Raw genomic sequence first — 23191 nt, 5'->3', positions numbered from 1 at the left:
GGGCTCACGTCCACCCTGTTGGTCCCGCAGTGTGCCGTGGTCACGGACGTGTGCTTCGCAACCAGCAGGGTGCACCGCTGTGTCAACACCAACCCCGGCTACCACTGCCTGCCCTGCCCGCCACGCTACAAGGGGAACCAACCCTTTGGCGTCGGCCTGGAGGCGGCCAGGACCGAGAAGCAGGTGAGCCGTTGTCTTATAGGCGCGAGGACCGCCGGGGCGTGCGGTGTGTGGAGGGACCGCTTGCTCTTCGGGGAGCAGGGCCCCGAGGGGCTGAGTGTCCGCACAGCGTCCGGAGGCCCGGGTGAAGAGCTGCGGCCTTGCCGTGGCCCCTGGCGTCGCCGAGGCTGGGCCGGGCTGTGCCCCTGCTCTGGCCCCACCGAGAGCTCAGGCCCTTCCGGGGAGCGCAGCCCTGGGGGTCTGGACGGACCTGGGCTCCCAGCTCCCCCCGTCAGGGTCGGGGTCAGCCTGTGCCCTCGCCTCCCCAGGTGTGTGAACCTGAGAACCCCTGCAAGGACAAGACGCACAGCTGCCACCGGCACGCGGAGTGCATCTACCTGGGCCACTTCAGCGACCCCATGTACAAGTGTGAGTGCCAGACGGGCTATGCGGGCGACGGGCTCATCTGCGGGGAGGACTCAGACCTGGACGGCTGGCCCAACAAGAACCTGGTGTGCGCCACCAACGCCACCTACCACTGCATCAAGGTGCGGGCGCCCCACAGCCGCGTGCCTGCCCGGGACGCCGGCGGGGATGGGGGAGGGAAACACCAGGCCACCCACCGCATCTGCCCCCGGGCTTTCTGCAAATTCCAGGGGTCGTTCTGGAGAAGTAGCTCATTGTTGGAATTGGTAGAGGACACGTTTATTGACCGAAATCAGAGAGGGCTGAAGTTAGTGAATAGGGGCGATGGGTGGTGCTGGCGCTCGGCTCCTGGCACAGCCCTGTAGCGGAATGACCCTGGGCAGCCCCTTGGCCGGTCAGAGGTCGTCACTGGTGCACGGAGCTTTGGGGGAGGAGCCGGGTGGGGCCCGGTCCCCTGTTTTCTTTCTTTCCGGTTCCCACGGTCGTGGGCTCTTCACGGGGATCCCGGGCTCCAGACACAGCGTTCCTTTCTCCCCTCACGGGCGGTGCCTCAGGCAGTCCCCGGGGGCACGCAGAGCCTGGCCTGGCCGTGAGGTCTCCGCGGTGGGGCTTCCTCGAGCTCCACCAGCTGCGCCCTCCCCGCTTCCTCCTGAGGACAGGGGGCTCGGGGACGTTTCCATAACGTCTGCTCCCTCCTCTCGCAGGACAACTGCCCCCTCCTGCCCAACTCGGGGCAGGAAGACTTCGACAAGGACGGCATCGGGGACGCCTGTGACGACGATGACGACAACGACGGCGTCACGGACGAGAAGGTGGGCGGCTCCCGTGCCCAGGGCCGTTCCTCGCACTCCGGAGCGGCCTGGGGCCGTTCCCCTCCCTGGAGCGCCCAGGGCCTTCCTCGCACCGGGAGTGCCCATGGCGGGGGGCGCAGCGCTCAGGAGCGCCCGGGCCCGTTCCCACCCCCTCCCCCCACCCCACCGCCCCCAAGGGCCCAAGGCCTTCCTTGCACCAGGAGCACCGGGGCGGGGCGCAGCACTCAGGAGCGCCCGGGGCTGTTCGCGCTCCGGAGCGCCTGGGGTGGGAGGCAGCGCTTCGCTCGGAAAGGTCACTGTGCAGCGCAGGGACTCCTCTCCCCAGCGAGGCTGAGAGTCACCGGGAGAACGCTGTGGCTTCCCCTGCACATTAGCCAGCCCGGCGTGCAGCCACGTGGGCTGCTCTACGTAGAATGTTTTCAATAGTTCGTCCTTCTTGGGGGGCGGGGTGCCAGTGATGCAGGGCTGTCTCTTCAAGGAGAGATGCTGCCACTCACTGCCTTGATAGCAGAATCTTGTTCAGTTGCTCAGCCATGTCCAACTCTGCGACCCCATGGACTGCAGCACACAGGCCTCCCTGTCCATCACCAACCCCTGGAGCTTGCTCAAACTCATGTCCCTTGAGTCGGTGATGCCATCTAACCATCTCATCCTCTGCCGTCCCCTTCTCCTCCTGCCTTCAATCTTTCCCAGCATCAGGGTCTTTTCCAGTGAGTCAGCTCTTCACATCAGGTGGCCAAAGGACTGGAGCTTCAGCTTTAACATCAGTCCTAGTGACTATTCAGGGCTGACTTCCTTTAGCATGGACTGGTTGGATCTCCGTGCAGACATGTGTGATCTAACGTATCCATACATGACTCAGCAGACACCGAGCAGCTAAGTTTTGTTTGCAGGCTCACTTCCACTGATGCATTAACTCTTTGGATCCTTCGTTCCCTCAGCATTGACGTGTCTATCGTCACCATCTGTGTGTCTGTCCTCACCGTGGTGTGTATACTATATCATCACCTTTACCACAGACAGTCTCAAAATTTTTCATAGGGATAGACTGTGTAAATAATTATGAAATGACTTGATGTCAAGAAATTGTAGGTAGAGCTTCCTGGCTGTATTTCTACCCTGGTTATCTTGATCTGCTTTAAATACACGACTTGTAAGTGCCGAGTCCTGTTATGAGTAACCCAGCAAGCGTCTCTACGCTGTTTCTGGAATTCTTCCCTCGATTTTTTTCTAGGACAACTGCCAGCTTCTCTTCAACCCCCGTCAGTTCGACTACGACAAAGACGAGGTCGGGGACCGATGTGACAACTGCCCCTACGTGCACAACCCGGCGCAGATCGACACGGACAACAACGGGGAGGGCGACGCCTGCTCCGTGGACATCGATGGGGATGGTGAGTGGGGCCCGCCCGCGGCTGCGGAAGCCGAGGGCTCTGTGCCGGCTGGGTGAGCTCCGCCCGTGTTTACTAACGCGGGAGACCATCCCCATCCAGCCCCTCTTCCCGGCCTCGGACCCGCTGTGGGAAAGAGCACGCCTGCTGCTTCCTTTCCCCACCGTGTCCTGCCAGCCCTGGTGTCTCCTCTCACGCCCGCCATTCGCAGCCCCAGGAGCCCAGCGCCCTGCCCTGAACAAGCCGAGCTTCTGAGAAGGGTCTCCCGGCCTCCCGCTTCCCCAGCGGCCTGCTTCTAGGCGCCACTGAGTTGTCCACTGCAAAGACCCTGCCAGGGCTTCACCCCAGACGCTGGAAACTTCTGATGGCAGCAGGCCTTTCAAGCGGTGCCCGCGGGCCTGACCCTGCGCCCGCCCCCAGCACAGCCTCGCCCTGGGCGTCTGCAGCCGGGCCAGCAGCCCGCCAGACTCACACCCACTTCCCCGCCTGCCCGCCCCCCGCCGTGCTGTCTCCAGGCTGCTTTCGTGGTGCCACTTGGCATCTCACTGACCAGCTTCTACCAGCGCAGGATGGCGTCTGCCCACACTGCTCTCAAGGGCTTTTCCTGGAGATGAGGCATCTCCTCCTGTCCTCCGTCTGTGACATCCGAACCCTGTATGGGTCGGCGTCCTTCTCCTCACTCTCCCCAACTCCTGGGAACCCCCAACCCCTAGGACCCCCACCTGCCAATACCCCTGGCTGCCAGGACCTCCTACCTCCCAGGACCCCTCATCTGCCAAGATCCTCTACCTCCTAGGGCACCCCCACCTGCCTGAACCCTCCACCTCCCAGAACCCCTCACCTGCCAGGACCCCCCACCTGCCAGGACCCCCACCTGCCAGGACCCCCCACCTCCCAGGAACCCCCACCTCCCAGGACCCTCCCCACTGACCAGGACCCTTCCCACCCCCTAGGACCACCACCTCCTAGGACCCCCACCTCCCAGGACCCCCACTTCACAGGACCCCTACCACCTCTCAGGACCCCCCCCCACCCACTGCATCCCTCCACCTGCCAGGACCCTCCACCTCCCAGGACCCCCCACCTCTCAGGACCTTCTAGGAACCCCCACTTCCCAGGACCCCTCATCACCTCTCAGGACCCCCCACCCACTGCATCCCCCAACCTGCCAGGACCCCCTCACCTCCTGGGATCCCCCACCTGTCAGGTTAACTCATAGTTTTCATAACTTTGATGCCATTCATGATCTATTTTCAGATTTCTGGGTATAAGGTACTGCACCTAAGCCCCCATCAGTGTCTGTCATGGTTGGTTTCCTAGTAACGTAGGAAATGGATGAGTTTGTGGAGCCCAGGTGGCTGGCCAGTCCCCAGCAGCTCGATGTAGATTTTCTGAGAAGGTGTTAGGGCCAACGGTCAGCATGAAGATGAAGATATTTACTCTGCAGTGACTTGCGTGCTGACCCTCAGTGTGCCTCACCATCCAGAGACCTCCAAGCATCAGTTCTGCTTTAAACTAAGGGTTCAGTTCAGTTCAGTTCTGTCGCTCAGTCATGTCCGACTCTTTGCGACCCCATAAATCGCAGCACGCCAGGCCTCCCTGTTCATCACCATCTCCCGGAGTTCACTCAGACTCACGTCCATTGAGTCCGTGATGCCATCCAGCCATCTCATCCTCTGTCGTCCCCTTCTCCTCCTGCCCCCAATCCCTCCCAGCATCAAAGTCTTTTCCAATGAGTCAACTCTTCGCATGAGGTGGCCAAAGTACTGGAGCTTCAGCTTTAGCATCATTCCTTCCAAAGAAATCCCAGGGCTGAGCTCCTTCAGAGTGGACTGGTTGGATCTCCTTGCAGTCCAAGGAACTCTCAAGAGTCTCCTCCAACACCACAGTTCAAAAGCATCAATTCTTCGGCGCTCAGCTTTCTTCACAGTCCAACTCTCACGTCCATACATGACCACAGGAAAAACCATAGCCTTGACTAGACGGGCCTTAGTCGGCAAAGTAATGTCTCTGCTTTTGAATATACTATCTAGGTTGGTCATAACTTTTCTTCCAAGGAGTAAGCGTCTTTTAATTTCATGGCTGCAATCACCATCTGCAGTGATTTTGCAGCCCCAAAAATAAAGTCTGACATTGTTTCCACTGTTTCCTCATCTATTTCCGATGAACTGTTGGGACCAGATGCCATGATCTTCGTTTTCTGAATGTTGAGCTTTAATCCAACTTCTTCACTCTCCTCTTTCACTTTCATCAAGAGGCTTTTTAGCTCCTCTTCACTTTCTGCCACAAGGGTGGTGTCATCTGCATATCTGAGGTTATTGATATTTCTCCCGGCAATCTTGATTCCAGCTTGTGTTTCTTTCCTTTTAATGGGGAATCTGCCGTGAATCTAATAATCTTCACATTTTCTGACTTCTTAGATTTCTCTTTTATTAAACGGAAGTTTGGCTGTGCGCTGTCTAATGCAGTAAGCAAAGCAGTGACCTTCTCTAAACCCCGTGTGCTCTGTTCTCCCTGCATCCCACAGATGTCTTCAACGAGCGAGACAACTGTCCCTACGTCTACAACACCGACCAGCGGGACACGGACGGGGACGGTGTGGGTGATCACTGTGACAACTGCCCCCTGGGGCACAACCCCGACCAGGTAAGGGGTGGGGGACCGGCCAGGCGTCGCGAGGAGCGGAGGCCGAGGGCTCATCACAGACTGTGTGGCCTGGCGGCGTTCCGCGCGCTCTGCCAGGACGCGACAGCGCAGGCTGCTCAGTCGTTTTAACTGAAAACGCTGACTGAACTCGAGCCTGGGCATGACCGTATCGCGGTGGCCCCCAGCCAGACAGTAGGTGCCTCTGCCCTGCTCTGTGTGGGAGCAAGTCTCCCGATCAGCTCGATGTTTCCCTGATGCAGACAGTGGAGTTGGCTGCTTTTCCAGGTTGGCCTCTGGAAGCCACAGTGGGAATAGGACGTGCTGATGTAGTTCACAGAACGTGCTGGAGAAAAGACGTTGTCAGAAAGGACTCGATTGCATGGCAGCTAATGCTTTCCAGTCCCCCTTAAGGAAAGCAAGCCCCTGTAGGGGGTGGGTTAGGTGCAGAGACGCCTGGACCCCAGTCCCCGTTCTGATGTTGGCGGGTCGTCTCAGGAGGCCATCTCCTCTCTGTGGTCACGGCTTGCATGGGGTGAGGTGGGCCAGGCTGCATGCGCTCGGCAACTTCAGCCCGGCATCTGTTTCGCTGGGCGGAGGCTCAGTGCCACTGTCCCCGAACTCTGCCTCCCAGACCGACGTGGACAATGACCTCGTGGGAGACCAGTGTGACGACAATGAGGACATCGATGAAGATGGCCACCAGAACAACCAGGACAACTGCCCCTACATCCCCAACGCCAACCAGGCCGACCATGACCGCGACGGCCGGGGTGACGCCTGTGACTCAGACGATGACAACGATGGGGTCCCTGATGACAGGGACAACTGCCGGCTGGTCGCCAACCCCGACCAGGAGGACTCGGACGGTAGGTGCCCTGCAGGAGCAGTGGGGCCGCAGGGAACTGAGGTGTTGGATAGAAAGAGCTCTTCGGCCCTAGTGGTCCCTGGGGAGAGGATCTGGAGGGCGTGGAGCCCAGGGTGGCTCAGGTGACGCAGCAGGGGCGCAGCAGAGGACCCTCTGGCGTCTGCTGGAGGCTGACCCGAGCGCTGGTGGAGGACGCGCAGCTGCCCTGGGCGAGACGGGAGGTGGGGGCAGGGGGTGGAGCCCACTGACCCAGAGGCGCACGGAGACTCGCTGGCTGAAGGGCAGCTCCAAGGACACCCAGCCGCCAGCAGCTCAGAGCTCGCTCTTGACAGGAGGACTGATGGCTTCTGTCCCCACAGCTGGGCCTGAGGGAGGGCTTGGCTGGTGCCGGGGGTGGCTGAGGTGGAGGCGAGACTGGTGCTCAGGGACATCTTCGGGGCTGTGGACACTCCTGCCAGCTAGAGCACGGGCCTGTCACCCAGAGAGCAGACTGTGTGCCTCTCGGGGGAGCTGAGGGACCCTCTGCCTCTGAGGGAGCTGAGGGACCCCGTGCCTCTGGGGGAGCTGAGGGGCTGTTTCCTCTGAGGGGAGCTGAGGGACCCTGTGCCTCTGAGGGAGCTGAGGGACCCCATGCCTCTGGGGGAGCTGAGGGGCTGTTTCCTCTGAGGGGAGCTGAGGGACCCTGTGCCTCTGCGGGGAGCTCAGGGATCCCATGCCTCTGGGGGGAGCTGAGGGGCTGTTTCCTCTGAGGGGAGCTGAGGGGCCGTGCGCCTCTGAGCAGAACTGAGGGGCCGTGTGAGGGACGTGCCGGAAACGCGGCTGAGCTCGGTGTCTTTTCTCCCTCTAAAGCGGCAGGCGCTCCGACAGGGTGATGTAGGGAGTGGTCGCCTGGCTTGTCACCGTTAGCATGGATGCATACCCATGAGGTCTCAGCGGGCATCTCTCCATTAGCCAGGCTGGTCCGCGGCCCCCAGCCCTACCCCCGGGAAAACTGACAGGATGCCCTCCAAAAGCGGAAGTCCATTTCTCCCCAGGGAGACCATTTTTCATCAGAGAGTTCTGCCCTCAATGCCAAGTAGATTGCAGGCAGGGGCAGCTGAGGTAGTAGCAAAGGTTCTGAAGACAATCAGAAGGAAAAGTTGAAAATTCAGCTTGATTTCCCCTGGCAAGGTTCAGGTTTTGTACCCCAATTTCAAGTTCAGGATGAGAAGAAATGGCTGTCACGGGAGCTCACATATGGCAAGCTTCACTGCAGTGTTATCAGAGTGACGTTTTGAGAAGAGAGTCCAGACCCCTCCTCAGAGTGTTGGGGCAAAATGTCAGCAATTACAGGCGCTGGTCCAGAACATGCTGCCGAGCCCTTGGCCTCAGAGTTTCAGAGACTCATGTACTAAGTCTTCTCAGACACAGAGAGGCAGACGGCGAGCCCTTACTTTCTTTTCTCTCTGCTTTTCCTTGGCGACAGGCGATGGGCGTGGGGACGCTTGTAAAGATGACTTCGACAACGACAGTGTCCCTGACATTGACGACGTGTGTCCTGAGAACAACGCCATCAGCGAGACAGACTTCCGGAACTTCCAGATGGTTCACCTGGACCCCAAGGGCACCACTCAGATTGACCCCAACTGGGTCATTCGCCATCAAGGCAAAGAGCTGGTGCAGACAGCCAACTCCGACCCTGGCATCGCTGTTGGTGAGCCTCAGCGTGGGTGCTGCAGAGCGCGCAAGCTTGCCCTTTGAGACCGAGGGGACGGAGCAGTGGGTCTCTCTGGTAGCTCCCACCCTCCCTTGGTTTGCAAACCGTCTTCCTAAGTATCTGTGATGGAAGAGCTTGGGTAAGGGCGTCTTTGCCTCTCCAGTCTCTGAGATCTCATATTCAGCAGGCCGTTTTATTTTACGGATTCTGTGTTTATTACCTAAGGCAGTGAAGCCATCCCGTAACTTTAGAAAGATTAAGTTCCCTCAGTGCCCTACTCGCCCAGGAACAGGGCTCCAGTTGGATGGAAGGGAAGAGCCCTCTCCGCCTGTGTCCATCGGTCCCCGGGCCTCCAGGACTGTCCTAGAAGGCTGTTTCTGACGACGATGTTCCCTGCGGCCTCCAGGTTTCGACGAGTTCGGGTCTGTCGACTTCAGCGGCACGTTCTACGTCAACACAGACCGCGACGATGACTATGCTGGCTTCGTCTTTGGCTACCAGTCCAGCAGCCGCTTCTACGTGGTGATGTGGAAACAGGTGACGCAGACCTACTGGGAAGACCAGCCCACCCGGGCCTATGGCTACTCGGGGGTGTCCCTCAAGGTGGTGAACTCCACCACGGGGACGGGCGAGCACCTGAGGAACGCCCTGTGGCACACGGGCAACACGGAGGGACAGGTGAGCACACGGCTCCTCCTGGCGGGCGGCTGCCATGGGCCGTCGGGAGAGCAGTCCCAGCCCTCACAAAACACCCCCAGCTCTGTTCACCTTCATCTTACCTCAGCCAGTCAGTGTGAGTTGCTCAGTCGTGTCCGACCCTTTGCAACCGCAGGGACTGCAGCCCACCAGGCTCCTCTGTCCATGGGATTCTCCAGGCAAAAACACTAGAGTGGGTGTCATTCGTTTCTGCAGAGGATCTTTCTGAGCCAAGGCTCGAACCAGAGTCTCCTGCATTGCAGGCAGACTCTACCATCTGAGCCCCCTGGGAAGCTCGGATAATTTCAGTCTCTTGCTGATTAAAGATGCCGTGCCTGGTGCTTTTACAAACACGGCTGGTGAACCTCTTGCATGTGAAGCATAGGTCTGTGCCCTATAGAAGTGGAGAGAAAAGGGCTCCAAAGGTCTTGGTCCTGCGTTGGGAAAGCAGAGACCCAGGGCTCAGCCCAGTGGCTCCTCACACTGAACAGCACGGCCCCCGTCAGTGGGCTTTGCTCACACTAAGGTTCATGCTGTGGGATTCGTCAGAGGGAGACCTGGCCACCCGTGCGCGGGGGCTTCTCATCACAGGGATGTTCTGTCTCCCTTTTGGTGCTGTAAAGCCACACTTAAGGCTCAGGGAGCCAGTTGTTCTCAGAGTGATGCTCTCCCTCAGGTTCGCACTCTATGGCACGACCCCAAAAATATCGGCTGGAAGGACTACACTGCCTACCGGTGGCATCTGACCCACAGGCCTAAGACGGGCTACATAAGGTAGGGGGAGGGAAGCTCGCTGCCCGCTGCATTTCTGCCCAGAAATTGTCCATTTCAGAAATGTCTTTCCACTGCACGGCGTCCCCAGATGAATCAGCTGAAGTGGACTCTGCCCTGTGTACTGCTCCCTGGATTTTCCCACTTTAAATGCTTCTCTTTTCTGTCCCGCATCTTCTTCTGCACATCACTTTAAAAAAAAAATAATAAAGAAAGAAAGAAAAAACAAAGCTATTGACGAGGAGATCACACTTGTTGTAGTAAGCCAGAAGGTGGTAATCGTCTCCCTTACAGGAGGGAAAGTTCAGCTGAAGTGCACGTCTTTGTGGATTAGCACGTGATTCCTTTGCACAGGTTCCTGCTTATTCCTGATTTGTGAACAGCTGAGTCCAAGACTCATCTCGAACAAAACTTTGACAAAGCAGTCCAACAGAAGTTCGTCTTCTCGACATGGCAGCATTTTTAATCAGTTTTGATTAAAGCACGATGACTTAAATTGAAACTTTTTGCAGAGTTTAGACTTAGCGCACGGGCCAGTCTGATGCTCCACCAGGAGAGTATGTGTGTCCTCTGTGACAACAGACAGATCTGAGAAGGGGCGGTGCAGGTTGGCTGCAGGGACTGCTTCCGGGGAGAGTCCCTGTTTCTCCACTCGTGAGCCCCTCCCCTATCAGGGAGCTTCAGAGCCTCTGTGCACGTGGGATGGAGCCTGTGCTTACATGTCAGGCAGCGCACGGTTCTTGAAGAAGCAGCTGAGCACAAGGCTTCAGTGCAGTGTGAAGGCCAGGAGCGAGGGTTAGGGTCAGGGTCAGGGTTAGTGTTAAGGTCAAGTTAGGGTCAGGGTCATGGTTAGGGTTAGAGCTAAGGTCAGGGTAGGGTCGGAGTTGAGGCCAGGGTTGGGCTGAGGGAAGGGCCTCCTGACTCCACTACAGTATTCCTGGCTCTTAAAGGCAGAGGCAGCTTGGGAGCTTGGCGGGTGACTGTCAGTGAGTCATGGGGAGGATGGTTGTTCTGGGTGTTGCTGTTGCTCTTGGCGAGCCTTGTGAGGAGAAAGCTGACCTCCTGCCCTCTGGTGAATGTGCCTCACAGCTTTGACCTTCTCTTTCCGTCTCCTTGTTTTGTTTTCAGAGTCTTAGTACATGAAGGAAAACAAGTCATGGCGGACTCAGGACCCATCTATGACCAAACCTACGCGGGTGGGCGGCTGGGTCTGTTTGTCTTCTCTCAAGAGATGGTCTACTTCTCGGACCTCAAATATGAATGCAGAGGTGAGTGTGAGAACAAGGGTCACTGGGGCCCTGTGTGTCACAGAGAACGGGGAGGGAATGCGCGTCTTGCTCTTCATTTGACGAAAGCTGCACATCAGGGAAATGACCTGGCGGCCGCCCGGCAGATGTTTGGTGTGGCCAGCTTGAGCGGACTTCGTCAGCCTGTTTGTTTTGAATTCCGTGTGCATGGCTTCAGTAGGACGAACGCTTTTGTTATTCACAGGCTTTACTTACCCCCTGTACTCTACCCCATAGCTTCCTGCATCGTCTACACCTTCTGGGCCCCTTTGGCACTTTAGATTGCAGCCGCTGATAGAGAGAAAGGAAGGAAGGAAGAGGCAGAGACGGAGAGAGGGAGGGAGGGACAACGGAAGGAAGGAAGGAGGGGGGAGGTGGAGGGAGGGGTCTCTCTGGCTGTCTCTCTAGGAGTCTATTCAAGTCAAAGTATGATAGAGCTGGAAGGGAACTTGATTCCAATGTGGTCTAAGCCTGTGCTTTCATGTAGATATGAATGGATCTTCTATAGTTGAGGTAAGGCTCAGAGATGCTTCTCAAAAGTCACACAGCAAGAGTGTTGATATGTCTTCTTGATTCTGGTGGAGTGTTCCCTTCCCTACGTTAGGTTTCATTTGAGACATTTCACATTTCCTTCCATATGTCCATCCATCCACCCATCCACCCATCATTGCATCTATGGTTCTATCCATCCATCCACCCATCCATCGCCATCCACCCATACACCCATCCATCCATCATCCATCTATCCATCTATCCATCATCCATCCATCCATCATCCACCCATCCACCCATCATTGCATCTATGGTTCTATCCATCCATCCATCCATCCATCCATTGCCATCCACCCATACACCCATCATCCATCCATCCACCCATTCATCCATCCATCCATCCATTCATTCATTCATCTACCCATCCATCCATCCATCCATTCATCACCATCCACCCATCCACCCATCCATCCATCTATCCATCATCCATCCATCTACCCATTCACCATCCATCCATCCATTCATTCATTCATCTATCCATCCATCCATCCATTCATCCACCCATCCATCCATCCATCATCCATCTATCCATCTATCTATCATCCATCCATCCATCTATCCATCATCCATCCATCATTCATCCATCCATCCATCCATCCACCCATCATTGCATCTATGGTTCTATCCATCCATCCATCCATCCATCCATCCATTGCCATCCACCCATCCACCCATACACCCATCCATCCATCCATCCATCCATCTATCCATCCATCCATTCATCCATCCATCCATCCACCCATTCATCCATCCACGCATTCATCCATCCATTTATCCATCCATCCATTCATCCATCCATGTCCATTCATCCATCCATCCATCCATCCATCCATTCATCACCATCCACCCATCCACCCATCCATCCATCTATCCATCATCCATCCATCCACCCATTCACCATCCATCCATCATCCATCCATCCATCCATCCATCCATCCACCCATCATTGCATCTATGCTTCTGTCCATCCATCCATCCACCCATCCACCCATCCCCATTCATCCCCATCCATCCATCTATCCATCATCCATCCATCCATCCATTCACCATGCATCCATGCATATTGTGGATGTCTTCTTTAAAAAATAGAAATAATGATATTTTAGGTTATAGTTAAACAAATAAAGCAAAACAAAACTCACGGTCCAGTCTCCAGATTCTGTCACTGTGTTTTGCAGATGTCTAAGCAAGACTTGCTGTGTTTCCAGCAAAGTACTGTGGATGCTGTTACCCAGACACCTCAGTCCATCCCAGTGCTTCCAGCTACTCTCTCTAGCAGACCTCCTGTCCTTGACCCTAACCTGAGTGGTTCTTCACCTGCTGTCCTCCACCCAAGCCCAAGTGCCTTCAGAGGATAAATAATAATGGAACAGAAAGATGAACATCCAACCCACTACAGGAAAAGCAGTTTGATGATCCATGAGACTTTATGTGGAGTGAAAATTGAGCATAATATTGCATTTTTTTTCTTTTCTTGTGTGTTTAAAAAGAATGACGTTTACATATGAAATGTAAGTACTTTTTGTATTTATGTGTATATGGAGTTGAAGGGAATATTGTGTATAAGCCATTATGATAAATTAAGCAGGAAAAATATTGCCACACTACTTTTAGCGCTTTAAGTTGGGTGTGAGAGCACCCAAATATTGTTAGGTAAATTATAAAGAAGGGTCGACTCAAGTTTGAAGTAATTCCATCATCAGGAAGCGGTCAAGAGACAGCAGTCACATATGTGGGATGTCAGGTAATGAACTGGAACATCAGAAATACCCATGGGAATAAGTGAATACCCCTCCCCGACTCTCTTGTCCCACAGTGGGAGCCCTCAGAGATGTAGTCTCATCAAAGAAGGACAATCCTTGTGCGACGGCTCTGCTGTGGGTCTGGATGTGGGCCTGGCAGAGCCCTGCTGGCCTGTGGTCTAGCAGAGGGGGCGCCATCGCTGCAGTGGCCCTTCCAGCCGTGGTGGACCTGGGGGGGGAATCATGACCGGGTATCCCCTGGTTCTGAGGTCTGGTCCCCAGAATCCTTGCTGGGGCTCCTTCCCATCTCTGCTGCTGTGGAAGAGACAGCGGAGAAGCGGTCGGCAAATGCGTTTCTACATCTAATCCCTCGTCGAGGCTTTGACACTGTGGGCAAGTTGCTTTTACCCAACTTGGTAACACATTCCGTTAAGGTTCCAGTTATAAATGCTGTGTTAATATTTATTGAGTGAGTATAGAATGCAGTTCTGTTCACCAGTAACTTATTTAAATATGCCAAGTAGTGCATATGCAGTATAATTTCTAGAAGTAAGCATATAACTAGCATATAATATAAAGATATAGTTATAGCAAAACATCTCTTGTCAAAATACAAGGCTTTATAATGTCACATGGCCGTGATCAAGCATGCTGCAAAATGCGGTAGGATAAACAATAATGAGGAGTTTATAATGGAACCTTAATATATACTGTTGCCAGTGACTTTAATTCCACATATATATATATTTTCACTATTTTCTATCTGCTGTACGTAGGACTTTAAAGACTTTGAATGCCAAGGATAAACTGATGCACCCCTTAGTCATACAGCAGTATTTCCAGGCTTGATTTGTTTTTCGCTTCAAGTTGCATGATGTTTCTGCAGGAAATATTAGTTAATCTCACTCCACGTAGGGGCTCGGGAAGAAGACTTGTCTTGGCGGCCTGATGTGGCAGACAGCCTTCCTTCTGGCTGACAGTGAGCTAACGCCTCCGTCTCGGAGAGAGAGGACCGGCGACCTGTCTCCCTCGCTCGTGCGGTCTGATAAACTTACATTTGTTGCTTCTTTGAGGCTAATTGCCTTCTCGCTGTGCTGCACTTTTTACATTTTTCAGTGGCGCTGTCTTCCCAAGACAACGGAGTGTTGGGAGATCCCATTAAATGTCCCCGTGGTGAAGAGCGTGCAGGTCTCTGTGTCGGTGTGTTCGGTGGTACGGGATGATGATGTGAATATTTAGAATGTACCATATTTTTTTTGTAAATTATTTATGTTTTTTTTTAAAACAAACTTTTGGTACAGATGGATGAAACTTCTTTTGTTTTGCCAAAGACTGTAAATATTAATTTATTTGTTCACATGGTCAGATTTTCACCACTGAACCCTGCATTTAGCTAGAGCCTCATTTTTATACTTCAAAGGTTCATAACAGGAAATAAATTGTAAAAAGGTTTTCTATAAATCAATCTCTCTCCCTTTTTTAAAGAGCTAGCAGGGCTCCTGCTGGGGTTCAGTGGATGGACCCCAGCAGGACGAGCAGAGCTCTGTGTCAGGCCTTCTGAGGCTGAGATGCAGTCGGGGGTCTTCGCAGAGCAGGAGGCTATTGAAGGCAGGTCTCACCGTGGTCGGTGGAGCCACCCGGGTCACGCAGGACGCAACCCTAGGGAGTCCATCCTGTGTTGCCTCTCGCTATCCCACTGGGGACCGAGCAGTGTGGTGAGTGTAGGCCCCACTGGGACGACTCAGGGGAGACGGGCAACCCAGGGGGCCCCTCATCGTTCGAACGGTGCTTCCCTGGACCAGTCTGGTTGCAAACCGGAGCGAGAAGCTGCAGGAGGCTCAGCGGGTCGTGTGCGATCATGGCGTTGTCTGGATAGGCTGGTTGCTCGGTGGTGGGAGGAGGCCTCGGGCGGCCTAGGTGTCTCTGGCTGCCCCACTGACCCCGGCACTTCTGAGCAGTACTGTGGCCTCAGTTATGGGGGAACCGTGAGGGCTGCAGGGGGAGACGGACAGACGGACAGCACGTTTGGAAGCCTCGGGTGCAGGAAAGGCCTCCCGAGGGGACGGGTGGAGGCGAAGATCTAGCTTGATTTGGGTGGCAAACAGGTGAGTGTGCGCACGTGGAGGAGGAGGACGAGGCCAGGCCCGGGGAGGGGCCTCGAGAGGCTCAGGGGAGCTGAGACACGAGGCGCTGAGGACGGCGGGACGCGGGTTCCGAGACGCCGACGCGGGGACGCCGACGCGGGGACGCCGACGCGGGGACGCCGACGCGGGGACGCCGACGCGGGGACGCCGACGCGGGGACGCCGATGCGGGGGGGGGGGACGCCGACGCGGGGGGGGGACGCCGACGCGGGGGGGGGGACGCCGACGCGGGGGGGGGGACGCCGACGGGGGGGGGGACGCCGACGGGGGGGGGGGACGCCGACGGGGGGGGGGGACGCCGACGCGGGGGGGACGCCGACGCGGGGGGGACGCCGGCGCGGGGGGGGGGGGACGCCGACGTTGGGGACGCCGACGTTCGCGCCGCCTGTGGAACGGAAAGCGGACGGGGGTCGTGCCGAGGGTGCTGAGAGGTCGGGTGATGAAGCGAGACGCAGTTCCTCACGTTCCGATTTGGGCGCGTGTTTATCGAAAGGCCAGTTTCTGACACCCGCCCCTGTCAGCGCGCGGTGGTCCCGGGACCGGTCGTGTCTCTGCTCTGTGGGGGAGGCGGTGGCGCCGTGGGGGACGGGTCTGTGGAGTCGCTCCCTTTTACGTGAGGCTCTAACACTCGGGGTGATGCCGTGCTCCATCACTGTCCCTGAAGAAAAGACCCTCCGCACCCCCAAAAGCGTGCCTTCGGGCAGTGCTCGGTGGGCGGCGGCGGAGGAACGGGAGGTGATTCTAACACGGGGGTGGGTCCAGCCTGAGGGGAGGGAGTGTGGGGTCCGAGGCCGGGCCCCCACGGCACCTCCATCAGGCCCCGAGGTGGCCGACGGGAAGGGGGTCTGAGGGGTCGCTCTTGGCTGAGGGTCCTTCCGGGGTCACAGCCCACCTGGTCCGGCGTGGAAGGCCCCGGGGTCCCTGTGGGTCTGAGCTGCTCGAGCGGCTCTTGCTCAGTTCGTCTGTTTCACAAAGTGGTGTTTTGGCCGCGGGAGCCGGCGATCGAGAGCTCAGGGACCCCTGGGCGGCTGCTGCCTGACAGCTCTGGTACCCTGGTCATAGCGTCAGGCTTCTGCTCCTCTGAAGATCCTCATCTGGACGCCAAGGACCACAGCCCTCGGGTCCTGGGGGAGGAAGGGGGGAAGGTGGGGACCGTCCATGCCTGGCCAAGCCTGGGCCTCTGGTCCCAGGGGAGCGACTTGGCAGAGGGCAAGGGTCCAGAGATGACAGTGGCTCCTGGCCCAGACGACGGTGACCTTGGCTTTGGGGAAACCCGTGGAACTCTTACCAAAACGTTTGGGCCCTGAGCCGCTGCCAAGTGTCAACCCATTGCCATGTCTGACCCTGGCTGAGCTCAGCCCATGCTGTCCCCGCCGTCCAGAGTCCCCTGGCACAGCCACCCAAGGATGGACATGGAGGCAGCTCTGAGCCCCGTGGGGGCCACACGGGTCCCAGCGGCCAGAGCAGGTGACCCGCGATTACAGGCCCCAGGATGACTTTCAGGTCACATCTCTCAGCTGTAACAAGGCCTGGAAACTTGGACAGTTTTCAGCTGTTGCTTTTCCATAGAGTGACTTTTTTTTTTTTTTTCCTGAGAAACCTTTATTTGGATCAAGAAGCAACATTTAGAACCAGACACGGAACAACTGACTAGTTCAAAAATGGGAAAGGAGTATAACAAGGTTGTACATTGTCACCCTGCTTATGTAACTTATATGTAGAGTCAAAGTCAAAGTGTTAGTCGCTCAATCATGTCCAACTCTGTGCCAACTACAGTCCATGGGGCTCCTCTGTTGATGGAATTTCCCAGGCAAGAATACTGGAGTGGTTTGCCATTCCCTTCTCCAGGGGATCTTTACCAACTGAGCTACCAGGGAGGCCCAAACTTAGTGAGGTCATCACAGAGCACCAAGCTGAGCCCCCTGTGTTATAAGGCATCTTCCCACTGTGTGCTTAGTCGTTCAGTCATGTCCAACTCTTTGTGATCCCATGGACTGTAGCCCACCAGGCTCCTCTGTCCATGTGGATTCTCCAGGCAAGAATACTGGAGTGGGTTGCCTTGTCCTCCTCCAGGGGATCTTCCCAACCGAGGGATCGAACCCAGGTCTCCCATATTGCAGGTGGATTCTTTACCAGCTGAGCTACCACGGAAGCCCATCTTGCAAAATGCCAGGCAGGATGAATCACAAGCTGCAGTCAAGATTGCCAGGAAAAATATTAATAGCCTCAGATGTGCAGACGATACTACTCTAATGGCAGAAAGTAAAGAGGAACTAAAGAGCCTATTGTTGAGGGTGAAAGAGGAGAGTGAAAAAGCTGGCTTGAAAGTCAACATCCCAAAAAAAAAAAAAAGAAAGAAACTAAGATCATGGCATACAGTCCCATTACTTCGTAGGAAATAGATAGGGAAACAATGGAAACAGTGACAGACTTTATTTTCTTGGGCTCCAATATCACTGCAGATGGTTACTGTAGCCACAAAATTAAAAGAGGCTTGCTTCTTGGAAAGAAAGCTATGACAAACCTAGACAGCATATTTAAAAGCAGAGACACCACTTTGCTGGCAAAGGTCCATATAGTCAAAGCTATGGTTTTACCAGTAGTCATCTAAGAATCTGAGAGTTGGACCGTAAAAAAGGCTGAGCACCAAAGAACTGATGCTTTCAAACTGCAGTGCTGGAAAAGACGCTTGAGTGTCCTTTGGACTGCAAAGAGATCAAACTAGTCAATCCTAAAGGAAATCAACCTGAATATTCATTTGAAGGACTGATGCTGAAGCTGAAGTTCCAGCTGAAGTTCCAATACTTTGGCAATCCAATATGAAGAGCTGACTCATTGAAAGAGACCCTGATGCTGAGAAAGATTGAAGGCAAATGGGAAAGGGGCAGCAGAGGATGAGTTGGCCAGATAGCATCACCCACTCAATGGACATGAATTTGAGCAAACTTCGGGAGAAAATGTAGGATACAGGAGCCTAGCATGCTACAGTCCATGGGGTCACAAAGAGTCAGACACGACTTAGTGACTGAACAATGAACTCCATGATATGCAACTCTTGAAGAAGTCTGACTCAGAAAGGTTGACAGGTTTCTACCTAAATCCATGTCCAGGTACTACATTACTGAAATTTGCTGTTGGGAAGATGTTACCTCTCTACTTATCACTCCTTGAAAGTCTCAGAACTGAATCTCAGGTTCTATAGGACATATGGATATATGAAGCTCCAGGACAAAGGTTGGAATGCATGAATTCTGGGGACTGTAATCATAGAGTGACTTTTTGACCCCAGACACACCAAGTACATTATCAGAAGTGAGATTTTGACATTTCCAGCAGACACACTCCCTGCATCGTCAACAACAGCTCAGTCAGAAGCCATCCCATCGAACAAGCTTAGATCAAGTGCCCAAGTGTGGACAGGACTGGGTGGTCAGCTTGAAGAACAGCCACCCACAGAGCCTCAGACCCCGGCCATTGGCTCAGGCCCCAGACTCCAGGCTCTCAGGAGGTCAGCCTTTTCTTGGCCAGATGGGGTCTCTAATGGATGAACCTCAGGCCAGATGGGGTCTCTAATGGATGAACCTCGGGTCTCTAATGGATGAACCTCTAAGAGGACAGCTTGACTGCAGGACGGCCATGCACCTCCAGAGGGTGGATTCTGAAACAAGCAGAGTAGGAGGAGAAAGTGTCCATAAAACCTGACCCTACCTCCTTTTATGTGCTGTGTATTTACTTTCACATAATTTATTATTTATATAAATGTGTTTTGCTGTTCGGTGGATTTAGTTTCAGCTTCAGCATCAGTCCTTCCAATGAATATTCAGGACTGATTTCCTTTAGGATGGACTGGTTGGATCTCCTTGCAGGCCAAGGGACTCCAAGAGTCTTTTCCAACACCACAGTTGGAGAAGCTAAGCTTTCTTTATAAATCAGTTGTAGTTTAGTGTAAAGAAAAAAATCGTTTTTCTCATCGTTTAAGAGATATATTACAATTGGTAAATAAGACATCTATGTATATACAAAATATATTCACCTAAACTTAGCATAGAGTATATGATATAATAAAATAATCATATATATTTAGCATCATATGCTCGTGCATACACACATACACATGCCTTATGAATATATGATATAATAAGATACATAATCAAATATTTTGTGAAAGGCAAAGTAGAAAAGAAAAGATATACCCATTTCAATGCAGAGTTCCAAAAAATAGCAAGGAGAGATAAGAAAGCCTTCTTCAGCGATCCATGCAAAAAAATAGAGGAAAACAACAGAATGGGAAAGACTAGAGATCTCTTCAAGAAAATTAGAGATACCAAGGGAATGTTTCATGCAAAGATGGGCACAAAAAAGGACAGAAATTGTATGGACCTAACAGAAGCAGAAGATATTCAGAAGAAGTGGCAAGAATACACAGAAGAACTGTACAAAAAAGATCTTCATGACCCAGATAATCATGATGGTGTGATCACCAACCTAGAGCCAGACATCCTGGAATGTGAAGTCAAGTGGGCCTTAGAAAGCATCACTATGAGCAAAGCTAGTGGGGGTGATGGAATTCCAGTTGAGCTGTTTCAAATCCTGAAAGATGATGCTGTAAAAGTGCTGCACTCAGTATACCAGCAAATCTGGAAAACAGCAGTGGCCACAGGACTGGAAAAGGTCAGTTTTCATTCCAATCCCTAAGAAAGGCAATGCCAAAGAATGCTCAAACTACCACACAATTGCACTCATCTCACGCTAGTAAAGTAATGCTCAAAATTCTCCAAGCCAGGCTTCAACAGTATGTGAACCATGAACTTTGAGATGTTCAAGTTGAATTTAGAAAAGGCAAAGGAACCAGAGATCAAATTGCAAACATCTGCTGGATCATCAAAAAAGCAAGAGAGTTCCAGAAAAAATATCTGTTTCTGCTTAATTGTTTATGCCAAAGCCTTTGACTGTGTGGATCACAATAAACTGTGGAAAATTCTTCAAGAAGTAGGAATACCACCTGACCTGGCCCTTGAGAATCCTATATGCAGGTCAGGAAGCAACAGTTAGAACTGGACATGGAAAAACAGACTGGTTCCAAATAGGGAAAGGAGTACATCAAGGCTGTATATTGTCACCCTGCTTATTTAACTTATATGCAGAGTAGATCATGAGAAATGCTGGGCTGGATGAAGCACAAACTGGAATCAAGATTGCCGGGAGAAATATCAGTAACCTCAGATATGCAGATGACACCACCCTTATGGCAGAAAGTGAGGAGGAACTAAAAAGCCTCTTGATGAAAGTGAAAGGGGAGAGTGAAAAAGTTGGGTTAAAACTCAGCATTTAGAAAACTAAGATCATGGCATCTGGTCCCATCACTTCAGGGGAAATAGATGGGGAAACAGTGGAAACAGTATCAGACTTTATTTTGGGGGGCTCCAAAATCACTGCAGATGGTGATTGCAGCCATGAAATTAAAAGACGCTTACTCCTTGGAAGAAAAGTTATGACCAACCTAGAGAGCATATTAAAAAGTAGAGACATTACTTTACCAACAAAGGTCTGTCTAGTCAAAGCTATGGTTTTTCCAGCAGTCATGTATGGATGTGAGAGTTGGACTCACATATAAAGAAACCTGAGAGCCGAAGAACTGTTGCTTTTGACCTGTGGTTTTGGAGAAGACTCTTGAGGGTCCCTTGGACTGCAGGAAGATCCAACCAGTCCATCCTAAAGGAGATCAGTCCTGAATATTCATTGGAAAGACAGATGCTGAAGCTGAAGCTCCAATACTTTGGCCACCTGATGCAAAGAACTGACTCACTGGAAAAGACCCTGATGCTGGGAAAGATTGAAGGCAGGAGGAGAAGGGGATGACAGAGGATGAGAATGTTGGATGGCATCTCTGACCCAATGGACATGAGTTTGAGTAAACTCTGGGAGTTGGTGATGGGGAGGAAGGCCTGGCGTGCTGTAGTCTGTGGGGTTGGGCATGACTGAGCAACTGAACTGAACTGAATCACATAGATTTAGCATTATATGCTGGTGTGTACACACACACACACACAGACACCTCATGAATATATGATATAAGAAACCTAATCGTGTATTTAGCATTATATGCTCCTGCGTACTAACATACACATACCTCATGAAGGCACAGTCTCTCCATCAGGACTCATTTCTTTAGAATCTTCTATCTTGTACACACGACTCAATGGCACTTCAGCTGAAGATTTCAGTTGCTGGGAAGCATGAATTAGATTAGCATCAGGAGGGCTCTAGTAGATTTTGGAGTTTCTTGCTATGTTTGGGGAGGAGTAGATTTCCCAGGTAGCTCAGTGGTAAAGAATCACCTGCCAAGCAGGAGATATGGGTTCAATCCCTGGGTTAGGAAGATCTCCTGGAGAAGGAAATGGCAACCCACTTCAGTATTCTTGCCTGGGAAATTCTATGGGAGAGAGGAACCTGGTAGGCTACAGTCCATGGGGTTGCAAAGAGTCAGACACAACTTAGTGACTAAACAACAACAATAAAGCTTCACCACGGGTCAGTTCCAGAATAGGCCTGGCCATCCCAGATCAATCAAAGCTCAGTCTTAAATAATTGGACAAAGAGACTGCCAACATGGCTCATCCTAGCAGTTTCTTAAAACAAAGTCATATAGCTGCTGATCCTCCTGGGCTGTTGCATGCTGTTTGATAGAGGATGTAATAGAAAACTCTAAAATCTGTTTCTGGAATACCATGATATTTTATTCATAATTTCTTTTTCTAATTTCCAAGCTCGCGCTTTTCTAATGACACATTTGGGGGAATTAAAGAAACACAGCTGCACACCTTCAGCTTAAACTGTGTTGTATGTCAGTTATACCTCAATAAAGGAAAAAGGCGAATTCAGAGAAGCTGAAGGGTACGTGATCAACACACAAAATCGCTTTGTGTTTCTATCCACCAGGAAGATATAATATGAAAATAAAATTAAGAAAACAATTTCATCTGCAATAGAATTTGAAACAAAATGCCTAGAAGTAAATTCAGCCAAAAGGTAAAACACTTACATAATAAAAGTGAAAAACATTATGAAAAAAATAAGAATAGCCTCAATAAATGGCAAGACAGCTTGTATTTATAGATTGGAGGGTTTAACATTGTTAGAACTATGATACTACACAATGCAAACTACAGATTCAGCTCAATCCCTATCAAAATTCCAATAACTTTTTGAAGAAATGGAAAAGATGATCCTCAACTTCATATGGGATTACAAGAGTTCTGAATAATTGCCAACACAAGACTGAAAGATAAGGACAAAATTGGAGGCCTCACACTTCCTGATTCCCAATTCTGCAACAAAGGTAGTGTGATGATGACTTAAGAATGAACACACAGACCAGCACACTGGAACTGAGCCCAGAAGCAGACCCAGACGCTCGTGGTCGACTGGTTTTCAACAAGGGTCCCAGGATTGTCTAGCAAGGAAGGAACGGTATCTTCAACAAGTGGATGTTCAGGTGCCAAAGAACAACATTGACTCCTGCTTCACTCCGTATAGAAAAATTAACTCAGGTCAGAAAAATTAACTTAGGTCAGTGACCTAAATATAAGAACTAAAACTGTAAAACTCAGACAAAACATGGATAAATCTTCCTGACCTTGAACTTGGGAATGGCCTCTTAAGCATGACACCAAAAGCATGAGCATTAAGGGGAAAAAAAGATAAATTGGATTCAATCAAATTAAAAAAGCATTTCTGTATCATAGAACATTACTGGGAAAGTAAAAAGACAAACTTGAATGGGAGAAAATATTTAGAAACTATAGATCTCATGAGGATCTGGTGTCCAGAATAGATAAGAACTCTTATAGCCCCAAAACAAAAGCCAAAAAAAAAACCCTACAAAAATGGGCAGTGGTTTTGAATAGGTATTTCTCTAAAGACATACAAATGGTCATCAAGTTTTTCTCATTAACCACTAGAGAAACCACGATGAGGTTCACTTCATACCCACTAAACTAGTAATT

General features: G+C 52.2%; 1 protein-coding gene across 1 annotated transcript in view; it reads left to right on the top strand.

Moving 5' to 3' along the window:
• Positions 1 to 14503, top strand: part of THBS2 (thrombospondin 2) — a 28716-nt gene extending 14213 nt beyond the window's left edge. The window contains exons 12-22 of the mRNA XM_069599390.1: positions 31 to 183; positions 489 to 707; positions 1290 to 1397; positions 2632 to 2791; positions 5316 to 5434; positions 6066 to 6300; positions 7765 to 7992; positions 8402 to 8673; positions 9368 to 9465; positions 10591 to 10730; positions 12479 to 14503. Coding sequence (XP_069455491.1) covers positions 31 to 183; positions 489 to 707; positions 1290 to 1397; positions 2632 to 2791; positions 5316 to 5434; positions 6066 to 6300; positions 7765 to 7992; positions 8402 to 8673; positions 9368 to 9465; positions 10591 to 10730; positions 12479 to 12486 — 1740 coding nt within the window. The 3' untranslated portion in view covers positions 12487 to 14503. The remainder of the gene's footprint in view (positions 1 to 30; positions 184 to 488; positions 708 to 1289; positions 1398 to 2631; positions 2792 to 5315; positions 5435 to 6065; positions 6301 to 7764; positions 7993 to 8401; positions 8674 to 9367; positions 9466 to 10590; positions 10731 to 12478) is intronic.
• Positions 14504 to 23191: the final 8688 nt, after the last annotated feature.

The sequence above is a fragment of the Ovis canadensis genome, chromosome 8 (assembly GCF_042477335.2).
Source record: "Ovis canadensis isolate MfBH-ARS-UI-01 breed Bighorn chromosome 8, ARS-UI_OviCan_v2, whole genome shotgun sequence".
Classification (NCBI taxonomy): Eukaryota; Metazoa; Chordata; class Mammalia; order Artiodactyla; family Bovidae; genus Ovis; species Ovis canadensis.
The sequence above is the reverse complement of the archived record's forward strand: the minus strand, read 5'-3'. Positions and strand labels throughout refer to the sequence as shown.